This window comes from Dipodomys merriami, unplaced genomic scaffold, assembly GCF_024711535.1.
Source record: "Dipodomys merriami isolate MVZ:Mamm:240054 unplaced genomic scaffold, mDipMer1.0.p SCAF_37, whole genome shotgun sequence".
In the NCBI taxonomy this organism is placed as follows: Eukaryota; Metazoa; Chordata; class Mammalia; order Rodentia; family Heteromyidae; genus Dipodomys; species Dipodomys merriami.
The window spans coordinates 8200636-8221115 of record NW_027205270.1 but is presented as its reverse complement, the minus strand read 5'-3'; the positions used below and the strand labels follow the sequence as shown (position 1 = coordinate 8221115).

Here is a 20480-nt window from a genome sequence, read left to right as displayed (position 1 = left end):
ATAATTAGCCAATTTCTCTTACTCTACATAATAATTTGAAAATGGGAAAAGAGAAGGTGTAGATAATACTAAAAGCAAAATGCATCTTGCAACAAGAATAACAAATAATGTGTCATTTCCCCACGTTTCTGACGTAGCAGGGAAATAATTCCTATGACAAGCTCGTCTTTTTATTTTTCTTTCTTTCAAGATGAATTTCAAACGTATCACCATTTGCACTTCTTTCTTTTTAAAAATTACCATTACATTATTGTACAAAGGAGTTGCCACTTAACGAAGCCGTTTATGAATACAACACATCTTGATCAGTGTCACCCCTTTCAACATTCTCAGGCTGCTCCCACTCATGTCTTCCTTACTTCTCTTAATTTTGTACTACATACGATGAACTAATGACTCTGCCCCCCCTTCTCTCCTTCATTTGTCTACCCTTCTCTTCACAACTCCACATCCTACTCTTACTTGCAAGTATTCAATTCTTGGTGTTTATTTTGTTGGGCTTTGACTCTGTCTAAGGAATTACATTATTTGAGTTCTCTCTAGAGACTACTGTATTATTTCAGTATTTGTAACCACGTGCATGTCACACAGTGTTTTTACATATAGATTTATTCTCTGAAGGAACTGAGGCTTGAATTCAGGGTTTAGCACTTGTTAGGCAGGCATTCTACCACTGAGCCACCTCTCTAGACTTTTCTGTTTGAGGTGTTATTTTTATTTTTATTTTATTTTATTTTTTTGGTCAAGGTGCTGTAGCGAGGGGGTACAGTTAGAAAACGAAGACAATAAGTACTTTTCTTTGGTCAAACTTGTTACCCCTTCCCTCATTTTTTCCTACTTTCCCTCCTCCTACCTCCCATGCCCACCCCCCCAAATTGTTCAGATCATTTCCAACATATTGTCTTGTGATTATCACAGGTGCATTGGCTCCCTTCTGTCCTTGGTTTCACCATTCTGTTGTTCCCCTTCCCTTCCCTAATTCAAATAAACATGTATACAATACCAGGGTACCAAAATCAAATACAGTGACAACAGGGGATGTACAGGGGGGAGGGGAAGGGAACATACAAAAGAAACAAAAATCACATTACATTAAAAACAACAACAATAAAGAAAAACCTCTTGTGTCCATGTCTTGGAGTTCATTTCGCTTAACATCATTTTATATGATTGTTTTAGGGTTTTCTGTTTTGGTGTTTTTTGGGGGGAGGTGGTTGTGGGGCTTGAACTCTAGGCCTGGGCGCTGTCCCTCAGGTCTTCAGCTCAAGGCTAGCGCTCTACCACTTGAGACACAGCATCACTTCTGGTTTCCTGAGTGGCTTATCAGAGATAAGAGTTTCAAGGACTTTCCTGCCAGGGCTGGCTTTGAACTATGATCCTCAGGGGGGCTGGGAAGGTGGCTCAGTGGTAGAGTGTTTGCCTTGCATGCCTGAGGCCCTGGGTTCAATTCCCAGCACCACATAAGAAAAAAGAAAAAAGACAGAAGTGATGCTGTGGTTCAAGTGGTAGAGCTCTAGCCTTGAGCTGAAGAGCTGAGGAACAGTGCCCAGGCCCAGAGTTCAGGCTCCAGGACTGGACACACACCCCCCACCCCCAAAAAAAAGGCAAGTGGCAATGAACTATGATCCTCAGATCTCAGCCTCCTGAGTGGCTAGGATTACAAGCATGAGCCACCAGTGCCCAGCCCAGGTTATTTTTTAAATAGAGACTTCCACTTTCCTTTCGTCCGAGGCTGGTCCTATATGCCTCCTGTAGTTCCTACTATAGACATACGCCTAGTCTCCAAGGTTGTCTTCCAGATAACATCCCATTTAGAACCTTTCAGACCTTCTCTGGGACCTGACATCAAACCCGATCATTGAACTTGCTCACCAGTTCTGGGTCCTTATCATCAGCAGTAAGATGCACTTAACTCCGACAAATAATAATCAGATTTATACAGAAAATTAATAAAATAGAGAAAAATATATTGGAGATAATTTCGGGGCACAATTGTACATGTGTGCGTGTGTGTGTACGCATGCGCGCGAGCACATCCAAGCCAGTACTAGAACTTGAAATCAGGGCCTGTGTACTATCCCTAAGCTTTTTCACTCAGTGCTGGAGCTCTCTATCACTTGAGCAACAGCTCTACTTCTGGCTTTTTGATGGTTAATTAGTTATAAGAGTCTCACAAGCTGGGCACCAGTGGCTCATGCCTGTAATCCGCCACTCAAGATTGCAGCTTAAAGCCAGCCCAAGCAAGAAAGTCCGGAAGGTTCTTAACTCCAATAAACCACTAGAAAACCTGAAGTGGCTCTGTGGCTCAAGTGGTAGAGTGCTCCCCTTGAGCTGAAGAGTGCAGGGACAATGCCCAAGCCCAGAGTTCAAACCCCACAACCGACAAAAAAAAAAAAAAGAGTAAGAGTATCACAGACTTTTCTGCCCAGGTTGTCTTTGAACTTTGACCCTCATATCTCAGCCTCCTGAGTAGCTAGGATTACATGATGACTCACCAGTGCCTAGCTATAATTGTTTTCAACACAGGCCTTCCTATGTTGCCCAAGATAACATTGAATCAGGTTACTAGGATTTCAGATGTTTATCACTGTACAGTTTCACGTAGAAGATGATATTTTTACATAAGATACCATAGGCATTTATATTTTCTTGCATGAAAATGTTTTTTCCTTCAGGTAAAACTTTTTTAAGTAAGTTTTTTATTATGAAAATACTATACAGAAGGGTTACAGTTACATGAGCAAGGTAATGAGTACATTTCTTATCAAGCATTGTTATTCCTCCTTTGTTTTTCCCTATCATCCCTTTCTTCCCATCTCCACAACTACATTCCCCCCACCCTAAATTGTAAAGTTCATTTTTCAACATAGTGTCTGGTACATCTCATTGTTACAATGGTCAACTTGGATCCCTATTTAAGCATTTTGTTTTTTACCTTCCTCTTTATGTAAAACTTTTCAAGTATCCTCCAGCCACACAAATTGGAATGTTTTGTGCTCACTTATTCCCTGTTTTTGTTGTTTTTGTTTTCTTTAGGTATTTTTCAGTTCAAAATTCAAACTCTTTACTTCTAGTACACACAATGTATCTTTTCAATAATCTATCTAAAATTAAACTTGAAATGAATTGCTTCTAAATCCATTATTACATTCTCACATAATAAAATATTATACAGACAGTGAACAAGATGTTAGAGGAAGTTTATTGATATGGTGATATATCCACAGTATATTCAGTAAAGAAAATACATTACAAAACATGATTTACTAGAAAAGTCCATTTTTTAAAAAGTCAAGGCATAACTTGTGAGTGTGGATGTTAGATAGAACTCTTCCATAAGCTCAAAACATTAGAAAAGCACACATCAAACTTGAGCAATGTTTTTGCATAGGAGATACATGATAAATTATGTTCATTTTCATTTTTTATTAATTTCAACATTTATTATGAATATATGCTCCTTTTCCACCATGTATTATAAAATAACGGTGAGAAGGCCATAGTTGTCTGAGCTCTTGTGGTACTATACTAACTTACCTGAGACTTTCACATTAAGGAATAGTATGTTTGAACATTGCTGTTCTTTGGTCCCTCATTCCAATCTCAAGCGTTGGCTTCAATGTTGCTGTTTGTTAATTTTTTAAATACATACATGTATATTTTTAAGCCGATACAGTGGTATACTTTTTTTTCCCTCCAGTTGTGGGACCTGAACTGTGGGCCTGGGCACTGTCCCTCGCTATTCAGCTTAAGGCTAGCACTCTACCACTCAAGCCACAGCGACACTTCCGGCTTTTTCTGCTTATGTAGTACTGAGGAATCAAACCCAGGGCCTCATGCATGCAAGGCAAGCACTCTACCACTGAGTCACCTTCCCAGCCCCAGTGGTACACTCTTATAAACCCATCACTTGGAAGGCTGAAGTAGAAAGATGAAAAGTTTTAGACCAATATGAACAACATGGCCAGATCAAGTATCAAATAACCTGTATATATGTATATAGACTTTTGTGTGTTCATACACACACAAACACACACATACACATATGTTCTTATATATAATTTAACTTTGAATTTTGATTAAATTTATAAAGTAAAATTTACATTACATTGTAGATTAAAAATACAATGAAAAAGCGGTGTACTATATATATATATATATATATATATATATATATATATATATATATATATAAAGCAGTATACTATATTTTAACCAGTCAGAAACCATCAAGTCATAACTGATACCTACATATCTCTACCACTCCTGTGAAAAGTTTTTCTTGACTTATATAATACTAAAAATATGTTTCTTCACTGTTTTCTTTAAAAAAAAATTGAGCTATACAAAGAGTCCCTGTCCACAAACACTAACCAAGCTGCACAGCACCACAACACACAACACAGGCCGCACACAACTGCTCATCTCATAATCTTGTAAGGCCTAATGGTGAATTGTGCATAAAGAAGAAACAACTTATGACTCCTTGTTATCCAATATTTATAGTTTCAGTACCCAGAATAAGTATTGAATTTTCTTCTTATCATTCTGCATTATAATTTAGTACTTGGAGTATCATATTTTCTGGTCTTTTATAAGAATATGAACCATACTGACACTTTTTTGGCAACGTAATTTTAAAACATAGATTTTTACTTAACTACCAATTAAAACATAATGTATCTAGTAGAGTATCCGGGCACTGCCTAATTAATAAATGCTAGTAAATCTGAATTTTCTGTGCAACAAAAAAATGAAATGAAGATAACATATCAGTTCCAGCTGACCTGGCTGTAACTATGCCAATGTTTTTTTTTTTTGGTCTGGGTCGTGGGGTCTGAACTCTGGGCCTGGGCGCTGTCCCTCAGCTCTTATGCTCAAGGCTAGCGCTCTACCACTTGAGCCACAGCACCATTTCCGGCTTTTTTCTTTTTTTGTGAGTGTGTATGTGGTGCTGAGGAATCGAACCCAGGGCCTCAGGCATGCAAGGCAAGCGCGCTCTACCACTGAGCCACCTTCCCAGCCCACTATGCCAATGTTTTGTATTTGAAAAACAGACACATTCTTCTCACTGGTTACTTTATAAGAAATTTGTTATTAATGATAGAGGCAGAATTTGAATACTTGACTTGTTATCACCTAACCCAGGATGCCAATATCTGTAAATTATTTCAAGGTCTGTCCCACTTTAGAACTCCTCTAGTTCTACATCCTTTTTTCTGCATCTGACTCCTGACATTTTCTGTCCAGCCGTCCCTCTCCAATGATCTCTCATTCCATTAACCTGAAAGTCAAATCTTAAGTAATAGCAGACAAGGTCCTGTACAGGCAGATGCTCTATGACTTGGCAAGCTCCATCTCCTGCCCTTCTTTACTTTCTTACATCAGTTACACTGACTCCCTGAGATGTTCAGATTCACTGGGCCTCTGCTCATGGCAAGGCCTTTACTGTTCCTTTCCCCTCAAGTGCTCACTGCTTCCCACCTTCAGAAGGTCCTTCATCTTCATTTTCCCAGACTTCTGGGAAAATGCGCCCATGCTCCCTGCCTTCCAGTTTTCTGTTTTATCCTTGCATTTTAACATCATCTGAAACAACCCTTGCTCTAATCACATATGCATGTGTTGTTTGTCTCTTCCCTTTGGAGTAAAGTCCTATGAGAACAAAGAACTTGGCTTTCCTAGTTTGGCATCCCCAGAAGCCTATGATACCTTAAAAAGGTGGATGATGTCAGGCTGGCAATGCACATTTACCGAAATGAATAAAGCATCCCAAACTTCAATGCATCACAAAATTCCTATAATGGGGTCATTATTAGGATTTCTTTTCATGAAAAAAAAAAAGGAGTTTAGGGCTGGGAAGGTGGCTCAGTGGTAGAGTGCTTGCCTTGCATGCATGAGGCTCTGGGTTTGGTTCCTCAGCACCACATAAGAAGAAAAAGCCAGAAGTGGCACTGTGGCTCAAGTGGTAGAGCATTAGCTTTGAGCTGAAGAGCTGAGGAACAGTGCCCAGGCCCAGAGTTCAGGCCCGACAACTGACCAAAAAAAAAACAAAAACAAAAAGAAGAAGAAGGAAAGAAAAGAATAAAGAAGTTTATTTTCCAGAAAATATGTTATATATATATAATTGTAGATTGCATAGGAAATTTTATGTGTTCATTATAATTTAGAACAAACTATAATACTCCAACAACCTCACTGATGGCGCTAATCAAACTTATAATTATAGGCCACATGTCTTTTTGCAAAAGAGTCTATACCTGTGAATTTTCACAGATAGACAATAACAATGGTCTGTTTACAGTAGGACTATTGGAAAGAACATTTTTACCTCAAGTTATATCCAAAACTTGATCTAACAACTTACAGCAGTCAGGACTTCCTATCACTTTTGTAACACTTTAGTAATATGCACTTGAACTTCCTGTTCAAATCTATCTGTTCACACAAACCATTTCTTTATACCACACTTTCTTTTAAGTGCATAATTTTGATCACATCTTCAATCACATGTGCACAGATTCACTTAATTAAATAAACATTTATTAAAATATCTAACAAACAAATGGCATCCAATTGAACTCAAAGTGACCCAACTGGCCAAATCATAGCCGAGGATTCTGGATAACTGTTGCCCTGTGCTAGTCATGTAGTGTACAGCATCTCTCTGTCCACTCATACTTCTTGGCATGTTCAGGGTTTTCAAATAGCTCTGGATGAACATCAGTTGAATATTCTAAATGTCTATCAGGGACTTATCAGTAGATGTGGGGAATCTAGAAAATGTCAGTTGTCAGTTGTGCCAATCTTTAAATCCCTTCTGTTTAATGACTTTTTGATGCTGATGATATCGACTCTCACATTAAGGTAAAATCTGCAAGGTAATAATTTGATAATATCTTCATTCCTAAAGCTTAGATGGTTTAAAATGAAATATAACAAACTAGGAATACTGAATAACTTACTGGGTGCTAGTAACTACACAATTGATTTCCTGGTCAAAGGATAAATGGCTATATGTTTCTTTAAGTTAATAATGGGATATGAGCAAAAGAGGGACACTGTCTTCAGGGAGAAGTAGCAGGTGGAGGACGGGAGAAAGGAGTGGGTAACAGGCAATGAAAGAGATTAAAGTATATTTCATATATATATGCATACACACATATATAAATGGTTGAAACACTGCTTATGAAAAGGAAAGAGTAATTAAAGGAATATATTACAGGGATTAACTTGTTCAATGTACACTGTATGCATCTGAGGAATTATCATACTCAAACCTTTATATACTATTAATGCATGTCTATAAAAATAAATTAATATATTCTTTATAAAAGAAATACAAATTGGTATGTTTCCATAGTAACAAGTACACTGGTTATGGATCATGGAGGTTGGTTATAGATCATGGAGGAAATACAACGGTACTCCTATCTATTTAGAAATCACTGAAAAAGTCTAAAGATCAACACAATTTTTCAATTGTCTGGATAAACATCAATTAGGAAATGTTTTGTTTCAGGATTTGAACCTGGTGTGCAACATGCACAGAATCTGTATACTTTGAAATTTAAACACCATTCCATTCCATGTATTCTCTACAGCCATGTCAAAATAGCAAGCAAATTATAATACAAATTCAAACCATTCCTGTGTCACAAAATTCTGAACTAAAGAATAGAAGCCTAGAGTCAATAAAACACAAATCCATCAGCTCTGTTGATCCATGTGACATAAAAGAACGTCTACTTTGACAGCTTTCTCAACATCAAACTGAAAATTACATATCACATCTACATCAGCTCTTCTTTAATCATATTCAGAGATTTCTATTCATCAGAACATACTTTTCTGATTTATTTATTTTGACATCTTAACCATCAACGTCTCTGAAATTTCTGTTTCTTTAGAAATAATTATTCATTGACAGAAATACCAGCGTGCCTCAATATAAAACAGAATCCCACAGACAAACTATTAGATCACTGATATTCTGTTACAAACTACAACAAATAGGATCTCCAATTTTACTAACATTCTCTCCTGATAAGTGTGTTATGTGACATATTTTCTCTGGGTAGGAAGCACAAATGTCACCATTGCTTTCTGGACCCTACATAAACCCCATTGAGAAAAATCATAGCTCTCCAGGTCCTATACAGCAGTCTTTAGAAGTAGCTGGATATCACAGGATGCATCCACACTTTACTTTCTCTGTGCTCAAAATGGGTGGGTCTTCCAATCAAATAATCTGGAGGCTCATAGGAAGCAAACATATTTTGTATTTCAGTTTTTAGAGTTTCCTCGTGAAGCGTTCTTTTGGTTTCTGAGTAAAGCTCCTTGGAATCTGGCAGGAAGAGCATGGTCAGTGTCAGTACTGACTCCTTGCTGAACCTACAGGCTGCATGACTGCCTCCTGAATTGAATATATTACCGCATGGTGGGGCAAGTAAAATGCTGCCTGCCTGTATTGATTCAGCATTACCGGAGGTATGATTACAATACCCAGTATGCATTGCAAAAGCATAAAGCAACAGATGTTCAGGGACACTGTTAACTTACCTGACCTCTACATAGAGCATTCTGTCAATGTATAATATCAAGACGACTTCATCTATGTGTTTTTTCCCCTCCAATTTATGTTGCATTCTCTCAAACCCAACAGTCTAGCTCTGGGAGAGCTCTGGACCAGTCACTGTGATAGGTACTGGGCATCACCTCAGTTGAATGAATGTAGCAAATCAATACAACTCGAATATAGTGCCTTTCAAAGCAAGGAATACACAAATTGTCACATTCTATCACTAAAGAGAGGATGGTGATAGTATGCATCACAGGATAGCCAGGAACCCCTCATATTTGTACAAACACCTACAGACTCATTTATAAGAATTTTTACATATGCAGTGAATTCATAAAACTTTTGCAGATTTTAGTGCAGCTGGAATTTCTCCACCTTAACCAACTCATTGAGACCATTTAAAACCTGTTATGCTTATTACCGCCTTTTAGCTGTGAATATGAACATCTACAGCACATCCCCTATAGTGTCCACCAATCATCTGATTTTTACCAACTGAAATCATACTAACACCAAACTGCAGGCAACCACTACAATGCCCAAGAAGAAACCGTTCAGTAGAAAGTAAAAGTTTTCCTAAGATTTAACTCCCCATCAATTCCTTCCCTACTAAACATGCATGCTGAAACAAAATCAGGACACAGACTGTCCCAAAGCAATTCTTTGGTTTCACCTAACACACTTCAGGGTACACCTGTCCTCTCGTACCAGGCTACGCATGCTTTCCTAACAGCCTCAAGATCGCAGGACAGAATCCACAGAGAGAGGAAAACTGAGCCTCCAGACTTACATTATTCATGTATTCGCTGAGCAGATCCTGGAGCGCCTGTCGCACCGCATTGCACTCAGCCACGATGCGTTCCCGCCGGTCATCTCTTGTGCAGGATGAGTCTGCCATGAGAGCTGCACCACTGATGATGCTTTCCAGCCTCTCCTCCAGCGACGGCCGGAACCTGGCTTCACTGAAAGTCATGGGGTCCAGAATGATCTTATTCTAAAATAATTAGGAAAAAATATATATCAGCAGGGAAGAGGTGGCTGTGGGTGAACTCAGCTTGCTGGACTAGGAGACAACACTCCTCTCCCAAGGAAGGGAAACTAGTTACTGAGACAAACTCTAAAATGTCCTTGACAATGTATTAACTTCTATGAGATTATTTTTCTTTTTGCCTTAAATGTAATCTTCAGGTTGAAAACAGCAAATCTTGTTGGAAGAATATGTTCTTGGCAGTCTGTCTTGGCTGAAGCATTTTCCAAGGAGACTGTGAAACTGTCTCCCCATTCTTGATTTTTTTTTTTTTTAAAAAAAAACACGTGTAGCTTTCCAGGATAGCACATTTCAGTGTAGCACTTTGGAGGATTAAGGGGAGATTAAAGAACTATATAAACTAGATTTGATATAAAATTTAAGATTAAGAACTATGTGAAACTAGATTTTACATAAAACCTAGATTAAAAAGTTTTGTTGTTGTTGTCATTGTCATTGTTATTTGTGCTACTTTTGTGGCTTGAACTCAGGGCCTGAACTTTTTTTTTTCAAAGCTAGCCTTCTGCCACTTGAGCCACAGCACCACTTCCAGCTTTGGGGTGGTTAATTGGAGATACTTTTCTGCCCAGGCTGGCTTTGAACTTCGATCCTTAAATCTCAGCTTCCTGAGTAGCTAGGCAGGCATCAGCTAGTGCTTTCTGGGCATAAAATCTAACCCCTGTTTTCACTGTATTTGTTTCGGGTGCCCTGAATCTTGTATATACACTTCTCTAATTTGGGGAGGGGAAGGGAAAAAACAAAATGCTTAAATAGAGATTGACCCATTGTAACAATGAGATGTACAAGACACTATGTTAAAAAACAAACTTTACAACATCGGTGGGGGGTAGTTGTGGAGGTGGGAGGGAAGGGATGGTAGGAGAAAAACAAAGGAGGAGGCAATTGCTTGATAGGAAATTCACTCCTTACCTTGTTCATGTAACGGTAACCCCTCTGTGCAGTATTTTTACAATAAAAGCTGTACAAAAATCTAGTATTTGTAGAAAAGGATTCATAAAGAATATACGTGCACATATGTGTGTGAAATTTCTCATGATTAACTGAGAGCAACTTAATGGGGGTACTGACATGTTCCCAAAGAGATGTTTCCTAAAAGTAAGGCATCACTGAGTATGGGAGCTTAGAGCTGTGCCTAAGTAGGAGGAGTCTGGAATCTTGTTGGCAGAAGCGTCCATAGATGGATGGGAACACATGCCCAGAACTCAAGAGAGATGTTAGCCCTGATAGAGATGCAGGAATTCTGAAGGGTACTTAGACACAAGGTAAGTGTGCTAGTTACTTTTGTGTAGATGTGCCCCCAAACATGACAGAAACATCTTACAAGGGGATGGAAAGAAGGATTTGTTTGTCTCATGGTTTCAGAGGTTTCTGTCTACCACAGTTGGCTCTATGGTTTCTAGACTGATCATGAGTAAGGCAGAGAATCATGGCAGTGGGAGCATGTGGAGTATAAGCTGTCCACCTACAGTGAGCAAATGTAGAGAGCGGAAGGAAGCGTGTGGGAACCAACTTCAAAAGCATGCACTTGGTGAATTATATCCTCCAACTAGATTCTACCGCTTTAAGTTTCCAACAACTGCCCAAACAGCACCACTACCTGGAGATGAATCCTTCAATGCATGAGACTGCAGGGACTACTTCACACTGAAATCCTAACAATTGAGAACAACATCCTTTCATGTTGAATAAGTAAGAAGAGAAGACCAAATATGACAGAGATACAGAAGGATGAGAACCAAAAAAAAAAAAAAGATTTTAAAAAAGGTCAGAAAGATAAGGAATATACCCAGAAAACTTGCCACAATTCAAGGCAGTGGAGAAATGGATGAAGGTGATAATCAACTGGTGAAGCAAAAAGGTGATGTTCACATTACACATAGGTTAGTTCCCTTTAGGGAAGCCATTTCTGCTTAAAGTAGCAAGGATCATTCCAGCCGTGTTAACCAAAGTGGAATGATCTGCTTCAGGAAGCAGGATGTTCATCTTCATTAGAGATGCACACACACACACACACACACACACACACACACACACACACACACACACACACACACACACAACACACACGCACACAGGTCCAGAGCCAATAAGGGCAGTGATGGGAAATAGTTTTCCAGCCCAAGGATCCCACAGTGAAATTTCAATGCCATTATTGTTTTCTTCAAAGCTCATTATTCTTTAAATATCCCAAGCTCATTAACCTTACATACTTAGCAGGTTAAGATAGTACTAGAAAACAGTAACTGAATGTATTAACCAATAGAATAAGAAAAACGAATGAATGCAGAAAGTCATTGCCAATCTGTCAACCAGCAAGGTGCTATATGCCTACTACAAGCGCACAAAGTTACAAAGGGAAGTGGGGAACATAGAAGACAGCTTAAATGATTTTTTAAATTCTAATGTAGTATAAAATAACTGCTTACTGATTATAAAGAAAGTTCAGCTATGTGCTCCAGCAAGGTTTTTCCCAGTCTTCCAAAACATCCTAGATTATTTGCCAAAGGGTATGCTGGGTACATCCAGAGATTTGTTTCTCTGTTTTTATTTTTTTAATAAGAATATCTATAGCAGAGTGGGAGAGTAGGAGAGAGATGGGGGAGGAAAGAGAAAGAGAATGTGGAAAGAGAGAGAGAGAGAGAGAGAGAGAGAGAGAGAGAGAGAGAGAGAGAGAGAGAGAGAGAGAGAGAGAGAGAGAGAGAGAGAGAGAGAGAAATCTAAGTACAAAAGTTTTGAGCTTTTGCCCAATGGGTGTAGCAGTTTATAATTTAGGAAGGAAAAAATACAGACTAAAAACATATAGCAATGCTAGAGTGTGGCAGGATTGTAGATTTCCTAGAAAATCAGTAGTTGTGCAAATCTCTGCCTCAGTTTAGAAGTCAGATATGTACAGTCTTGCAAAGAGGAGATGGATATTCTGTGTTGAGCTTCAGTGTGAGGACAAGTTCACATTTGCACTCTCAAATCTTGGGAAAGGATTTACAAAACAATTGTTTACTGAATTCCAAAGTTTAATGTCTGGAAGTTAGTCCCTGTGCTGTGTTCTTGGATACAACTGTCTAAATCATGAGTGGCCTTCATAAAAATGATAGTTCTTTGGGGCCCTTCTTTATAGGTGGAAATTCCAAAGAAAATCTGAGAGGTAGCACAGATATTTCTGCCACTCCCAAGTCTGTATTAAATCCTGAGTCTATATAAAAGGCAGTGGATTTGATTAAATTCTCTTTCTCTACTGCTTTGCTTTTCAGGCATAAGTATTTTATCTCTTTTCTTTCTCACTATAAATGTGCATTCATAATACACATAAGCATATATATGTTTGAAGTCTGCCTTTTACTTGCTTGGCAAGCCATCTACCATCGACCACCTAGTTTCATCTGCAATCCATTTTTTGCACTGACTATTTTATTTCTTTATTTCCTAGTACTGGGTTGAACTGAGGACCTTGTGCTCTTGCTTGGCTTTATTAAAAATTCATAGCTGGTGCTCTACCATTTGTGCCATGTCTCCACTTTTGGCTTCTTGCTAGTTAATTTGATAACATTTCCATGGATTTGTCTCCCTGGGCTGACTCTGAGCTTTGATCCTTGTATCTTAGACTCATGAGTAGCTAAGAATATAGGCATGAGCCACTGTCTCCTAATTGCATTGTTTATTTTAGAGATAGAGTCTTGCTTCCTACCCAGCTACATCTTGAACTAAGATCTGTTTATTTGTAGGGTTCCTCTCACAGCAGGTATGACAAGCATATTTCACCATGCTCAGCTATTAATCAATAGGGCTCTCCAGTGCACACCTGGGCTGACCTTGAACTACAATCTTCCAATTTCAGTTGGCCCAATGGCTTGGATTATGAGCATGGGCCCCCACTGTTAGGACTAAGTATTTTCATTATCATGTATTATTAAAAATTGGCTTTCTGCCTTGAATAACACATACCTGTAATCCCAGCCTGTTGTGAGACAGAAGTCCAAAGTTTGTGTTTTGAGACTGGCCTGATATTAATAAGACTCCATCCTAACCAACAAGCAAGGCAAGACACTAGGTATCTGTAATCACAGCTACCCAAAGTGTATGGGTAAGAAAACCATAGTCTGAGACCGGCCTCAAGCAAATGTTCTAGGTACTATCTGAAAGTAGTTTCCAGTAATTTGGTAGATAGACAGACAGACAGATAGATAAGCTGGGGGCATAGCTCAAGTAATAAGAGTGTCAAGTTCACATATAAAAGTCTCTGAGTTCAAATTGCAGTACTGCAAAAAAGGAGGAAAACAGACACAGATAGATAGGAAGATAGATAGCAATGGAACCAAAACTCACTTACAATCAAGTCAAAACCAAAACCAAAACACACTTATAATAAACATATTAGTAGACTATCTTTCTGATTTTTCAAAGACCTCTTTTATAGAGAGCAATATCAACATAAAGCACAGTAAACATTTGTTCTGCTTTACATTTTCTGAAGACACTTCAATGATATCTATTGGCCTTAGGACAGATCTTGTGTTAAGTGCCAATTGGATGGAAATGTATAAAGACACATTTATACTTTTCAATAAGGCTTCTCAGCAGCACATAGGAGAATGTATCACTTGTCATTAAAGCACCATCTCCTAAGTACTTTCCTATAGTGCATGGAGCTTAGAGATTGGATATTTTTTATGAAAAAAAAAGGTTACATGGACACATATGTTTTGGAAGTACTGTATGGCCCACAGAAAATGAGCATATGAAATGATTTGGGGAGCTTTGAGTTACAGGAGTTAGCTCAGTGTGAATCTCCCAAATCCACAGAAACACAGAGAGAAATAAGTTCAAAATGCATGCATTGTCTATGAGAACCCAAGGAACACTGTTTGGGGGATTTTGCCATGTCAGCTGATGGTGTCAGCTGTGGAGCTACCTGTCTGCCATGGCTGGCGGCTGTCATGGCTCGAAATACATGAAGCACTGGGCTTGACAAACTGTAGAAAAGTTATACTATCCATCACATTTCTAATGGAATTATTCATTATTTATAGATCACAAGGGAAGAGCTTTTTAAAAAAATCTCCCTGGGAAAGAAACAGTAAATTTATAACTTTCTCATCTGTGTCTGTGATGCAGGTGTGAAATGTGAAATATTTCAATGTGGATGTGAAAGAGTAGTGAGGGGAAGCCACTCAGAGGAGAGGAAGGTGGAAAGGTGAAGTGCAGTGCATGCTGCCATGTGTGTGTGTGTGTGTGTGTGTGTGTGTGTGTGTGTGTGTGTGTGTGTGTGTGGAGATGGGAATTGTGTCTGCATTTTTCTGAATGGTAGGTTTTGTTTGTATACATATACTCATGCATTTGAAATGAAGTGTCTGTGTTTGAGAAGATGGTTCTGGATTGAATATATTTGTGGAAGATGCAGTATATGTGTACATGTGTGTGCATGGGATATCAAAAAAGTTACTTGTATATGTATGTGTGTGTGCATCAGAGTATATGTTAGTGGGTTATGTACACAGGTGGGGAAAATGAGAAGTAGGGTGGGATGGAGGGAGAAAGAGAAAAATGGAAGAGAGAGACTGAGATAAATAGGAAAGGACAAACAGCGTGAGAGAGAGTGAGCGAGCAAGCAAGAGAGAGAGGGAGGGGGGGAAGAGTCATTGTGTTTTCAGGGAACTGGTAATCTCACACAGACTTTACAATGAGAAAATAATAGGACTAAAAGAACCAAAGAAAGCCATAGACTTAGGAGCTAGAAGAAATGATTCTAGCTATACTTCCTAAAAATAGAGTAAAAGAAACCCCTGGAGCTGACTCCTAGGAAAGGAAGCACTCAGAGAATGAAAACCAAGTTGGGATGAGAGAAGAGTAGGCATTATTTAGAAATGATTAAAAGGGAAGGGGAAGAGGAAAGAAAAGAGAAAGAAGAAAAGAAGAAAAGGAAACCATGTAGACAAGTTTTTGCCTAACACTTCGCTGTCCTTTGTACTCAGCAGATGATCTCTGAACACATTCACGTTCTTATTTTTCCATCACCTCAGCAGTGTTGCATTTCTGTGATGCTGCCCTCTGCTGGCATGAAGTAGTGTTGCCTTCCTTCTTCCTGGTTCTACAGGGAATATTGCATTTATTTTATTTTATTTTTTTGTCGGTTGTGGGGCTTCAACTCTGGGCCTGGGCGCTGTCCCCGCGCTCTTCAGCTCAAGGCTAGCACTCTACTGCTTGAGCCACAGTGCCACTTCCGGTTTTCTAGTGGTTTATTGAGATAAGAGTCTCATGGACTTTCCTTCCCAGGCTGGCTTTAACCATGATTCTCAGATCTCAGCCTCCTGAGTAGCTAGGATTACAGGCTTGAGCCACTGGCACCCAGCAAGAGAATATTTTAACTCGGTCAAAATGCCAGCACCGAATAGTGAATGAAGGGGCAAGTCCAACGCTTACATCTCTCCCCAAGACAAAGATATGTTCCTGGAAAAGAGCTTTCTGGTGTTTTCAAATGGATTGACATTAGTCCACTCAGATTTTACTTTTAAAACCAATACCTTGTTTGCATTTTTGAAGCTCATTTCGTCCTTGATTCCTTTTGATCTTTTAGTTCTATCTCATACGGTCATACCAGTTCATTTTAAAATCATGGACCAGCATCTCTGAGAAATGGTTTAACATTTTAAAACTGAGTTTAATTTCATGTCCTCTCTGCTTTCATTCTGCTTATTTGACTTGCATAAAAGTTTGTGTTTTGTGATTTTTTAAGTTAGTTTGGACTAATATTTTCAATTTAAAAATTGTAGTTTACAGGGCAAAAAAGTGGAATCCATAAAGAGTTACAGTCGCCGCCACAATGGTGCTACAGTCAGCTCTGCATCCCCGCAAAATTGATCTGCAATTTTGTTCTGTGGGTTGAACTTGGTCAATTTTTTAACGTCAAATAATTCCAGAGTGGCTCTATAGCTCAGTTGGTTAAATCACCTGTCTCATAAAATAACTCGAATCCATATAATTTAAAACTGCTTCCCAGAACAATATGTTTACTCATCTTTATCACCAATACAGTTGTTAGGAGAGAACCACTTTCAAATTGGTCCTCTCATCCACTCTGTAAGTCTTATGTCATGTAAAATTGCAGTATAAACATAGGACCATGAAGTAGCTTAAAGCAGTCTCCACACAAGAAGAGAAAGTAGGAAGAATTCTGTCAAAGCAAAAAGTTGAATACATCAACCACAAGTAGTATGATATGTACAAATCTATGTCTATGGTATGAGCCTCTCTTATTAAGTAGAAAGAGAAACCAGAAGTATGATGGCCTGGTCATTCAATTAATTAAAATATAGGACTTGAACACAAGTCTTTAGATTTTAAGCTCCAAATTCCTTCCACAGTGGTTGAAATGAGTAATAAATCATCATTATGAAAAAGGTATGATTCTCTTAAATCAAACATAATATATAATTATCATCTGTCATACTCTGGTGTTTTATGTCACTCAAGTGACCTCATCCTTCCAATGGATGATTAAGAGGTTAACTTGTTGATTCAATAAATTGATGTCCATTACATCAGATGTCAAAGGAAAAATCCTCATTCCTAATTCTTTCCAGTGATTCATTGTCTAATCAAACCCATATAATCAACTGTAACTTGGAAAAATATACTGATGATATAACAAAATGATGGAGAGAGATGCTAAATTTGCACAGTTTGGAGACAGAAGCCACTCAAGAAGTCTTTATTGAGAAGGATGCTCCTCAGCTAAGATCTACAGAGTAGAGGGCTATTGGTCAAGTAAGTCCAGGAGCCAGAATCAAGGTGAAAGAGAGAACAGGATACAAAAACTACTTCAAGAATTTTACTGAAGTGATAGAAATAAGATGAGGTCATGTGTGTGGTGCCTGGAAGAGAAAACAACTTCAGGGGAACACCATTAATGCCACCTACCTTCTATACCTGGAACACCACAGCATCACATGGAGGCTACTCCTGGCCAAAGGAAGCCACAGTCACTCACAGAGCCCAGTCTGCCATTCCCACACCATGGAAATTCCTCACTTGGGCCACCTCTACTTCAGATATGACTTTACTGACATTATTAGGGCTTTCTTAGAACTGTGATAAGTCTCCCCATCCACACTCTCCCTCTACCCCCGCCCTCTGCCACCCCACCAAGCCTCTGTTTCTCCTGCTCTCTTCTAACAAGTATTTGGCCTGAATCCTAGTCCAAAGGCTCTGTCAGCTTATTTCTAATAATTTTCTCTCATGTCAGCCTTCACAGGCAATTCTACCTATTCAGAAACATTCGGAAGAAAGTTTATCATATGCAAATCCACATCAGTTACAAGTATGGTCAACTGCATTAATATCTAAAATTAATTGCTTTCATTTATACAACAAATGTTCAATTAGAAGGTATAATCTACTGTGTCAGTCAGAAAACAAAATATGTATAAGTCTATTCCTAGATGGTATTTAGACACAGGCAGGCTGTGTTCAGGGAGATGAATCATTGTCCAGGCCCTTTTAGTGGCTGGTAGAATGGAACTAGGCACATGTCTTCTGGTATATGCTCTTAGCCATTTCATTCCACTCTTTCCCTTTTGTATTTCTCTGCATCAGTGCTGCCAAACACCAAGAGATCATTGATGCATTAACCACTTCTCCATTTTAGATATTGAAGTTGCACTTGTACATGATTCTTTCATACTTCAAAGAGATATGATACCTAGTATATATCTATTAGGGATAAAAAGTTTTAAAATGGTAGTTCATAGAATTTGAATCTCCTAACTCTGCTTTAAACTGGTCAACAGGAATTTACAATAGAAACATATCTTAGCCACGTTAAAACTGACTTTTTTCTAATTATACTCAGGCAGCAATCGAAAATACCCTATATGGTTAGACTAGGAGCATAAAAGGACCATTTCGAATTACAGTGGAAATGGTCCTGAAGATACATGAACCAATAGAGTGGAGGTTTTAACTTGTACATTAACACCTTCATGGACAAGGTATCTAAGAAAGACAATGTTTTTGTTGCTGTTGTTTTATTTTATGTGTTTTGTTTTAAGTAGCCAAGAGACTATTGAACAAGTGGGAAGAAAGTCTTATCTAGATATCTTTACATTTCCTGCCTTTTAATATTAGGTCAACATCATATAGAGAACATTTTAGTCACTTGGAATATATACAGAATTTTCAAAACATAAAAAAACATAAAACAACAAAGAAAAGAATTTGCCAGCTGGGAATGTGGCTTAGTGGTAAAAGTATTTCCCTAGCATGCATGAAGACCTGGGTTTGATTCCTCAGTACCACATAAACAGAAAAAAAGCCTGAAGAGGCACTGTGACTCAAGTGGTAGAGTGCTAGCTTTGAGCAAAAGAAGCTCAGAGACAGTGCCTAGGCCCTGAGTTCAAGTCCCATGACAGGCAAAAAGACAAAGAAAAAGAATTTGATAATATAAAGTAGGGACTGGTTGAATAATTTGTTTCTCCAGATCTAATTTTATAATCATAAAAACAGAAAATGACAGTGGAATGGGAAATCCTATGTGATTTCATTCCACTCTTTGTGATAACCCCATAAAAATAGAAATGTCCTGGATTTTTCCCCATAGTTTTTACTTTCAAAATTCCAGGTAGCAACTAAGAAAAGCAAGTAATTAGTATGTTCTCCTGAATACAGGCTCCTTGCCACCAGCTGCCCAGCACAACCACTTTGAATCAAACAAGCAAAAGAATGAATAAATGTCAACATGCTCTTATAGCCATGCACTTTCAGTTCTTAGAAGCAAAAACCTCAAAGAGGAACTTAAATAGGTTAAACTCATTCTTCTGAAGGAATAGGTTGTCCTGCTAGAAAGTCTTTAAAACAATAAAAACCTGAAAAACTAAGTAACAATGCATAGTTAAGGGCAAAAATATTTGTCCTTCATTCAGAGATTTTTCTCAGGAATGTACAGAGATACATACATTTTCATGTTACTGGTTCCTTTATCACCATCTCTTCACTCTATGACCATCTCTGAAGTTCCTCAAGAGTCCAAGTGAGATCAAAGTTTAAGGTGTTTTTTTTTTTTAATTTAATTTAATGAATTATTTTACTGCCCTAATGAAATTCAGAACTGAACTAACAGTACCTCTGATTAATTGCTGTCCACAGATTTCCCAAAGTCAAAGGTGTGACTACTAAACCCCCAGGCAGCTTCTCATAGCATTATTAAAATCCTATAGACTGGAGGTGGGGTAGGGGCGGATTTTATGGCCCTGAAAATTAGAATGAAGACACCTATTGACAATGAGGAATGAATGATCACAATCCTGACTTTGGATGCCTTAAATACCTCTTTTAAACTCTGAAGCTTGAAATCTAAAACTTAAAAACTGATTTAATAAATTAACCAAGATGTCTAAATCAAAAGCATGTTATTTGTTCAGTTTTAAACACTTAACTCTCCTTGAAATGGATCAATAATTAATGAATACATTTCCCTCTTTTTCATTCTGTGCCAGACTCTCCCAGGGTGAATCTGTTTTACATGAAAAGTTTGCAACTCTAATTGAGGCAGCATTATTAATGAAAGAAACTAAGTTGAGTTTTAATCATCTATTTTTTATAAAGCTTCAGTCAAAACTCTATCCACTGTTTCAGATGGCCTTACTTTTTTAAAATTGAGAATAATTTTGTTTATAACTCACTCTTTCTTCTCAGACATATATTTAAAAACAAACCAATTATACCTCTTACCTAAAGATATTATAATTAAATAGTTCAGTTTAATTAGAAATAAATGACAAAGACAATGACTTGATAATTAAAGGGTATTTGTTTTAAATCCATACTTAATTTAAAAAAAAAAGAAATCTAACTCAGTCTAGCTTA

General features: G+C 38.1%; 1 protein-coding gene across 3 annotated transcripts in view; it reads right to left on the bottom strand.

Moving 5' to 3' along the window:
• Window positions 1-20480, bottom strand: part of Ctnna2 (catenin alpha 2) — a 1104669-nt gene that overhangs the window by 715871 nt on the left and 368318 nt on the right. For all 3 annotated transcript variants that reach the window (XM_069989104.1, XM_069989103.1, XM_069989105.1), the window contains one exon: window positions 9369-9572. In XM_069989104.1, the coding sequence (XP_069845205.1) occupies window positions 9369-9572 (204 nt within the window). The remainder of the gene's footprint in view (window positions 1-9368; window positions 9573-20480) is intronic.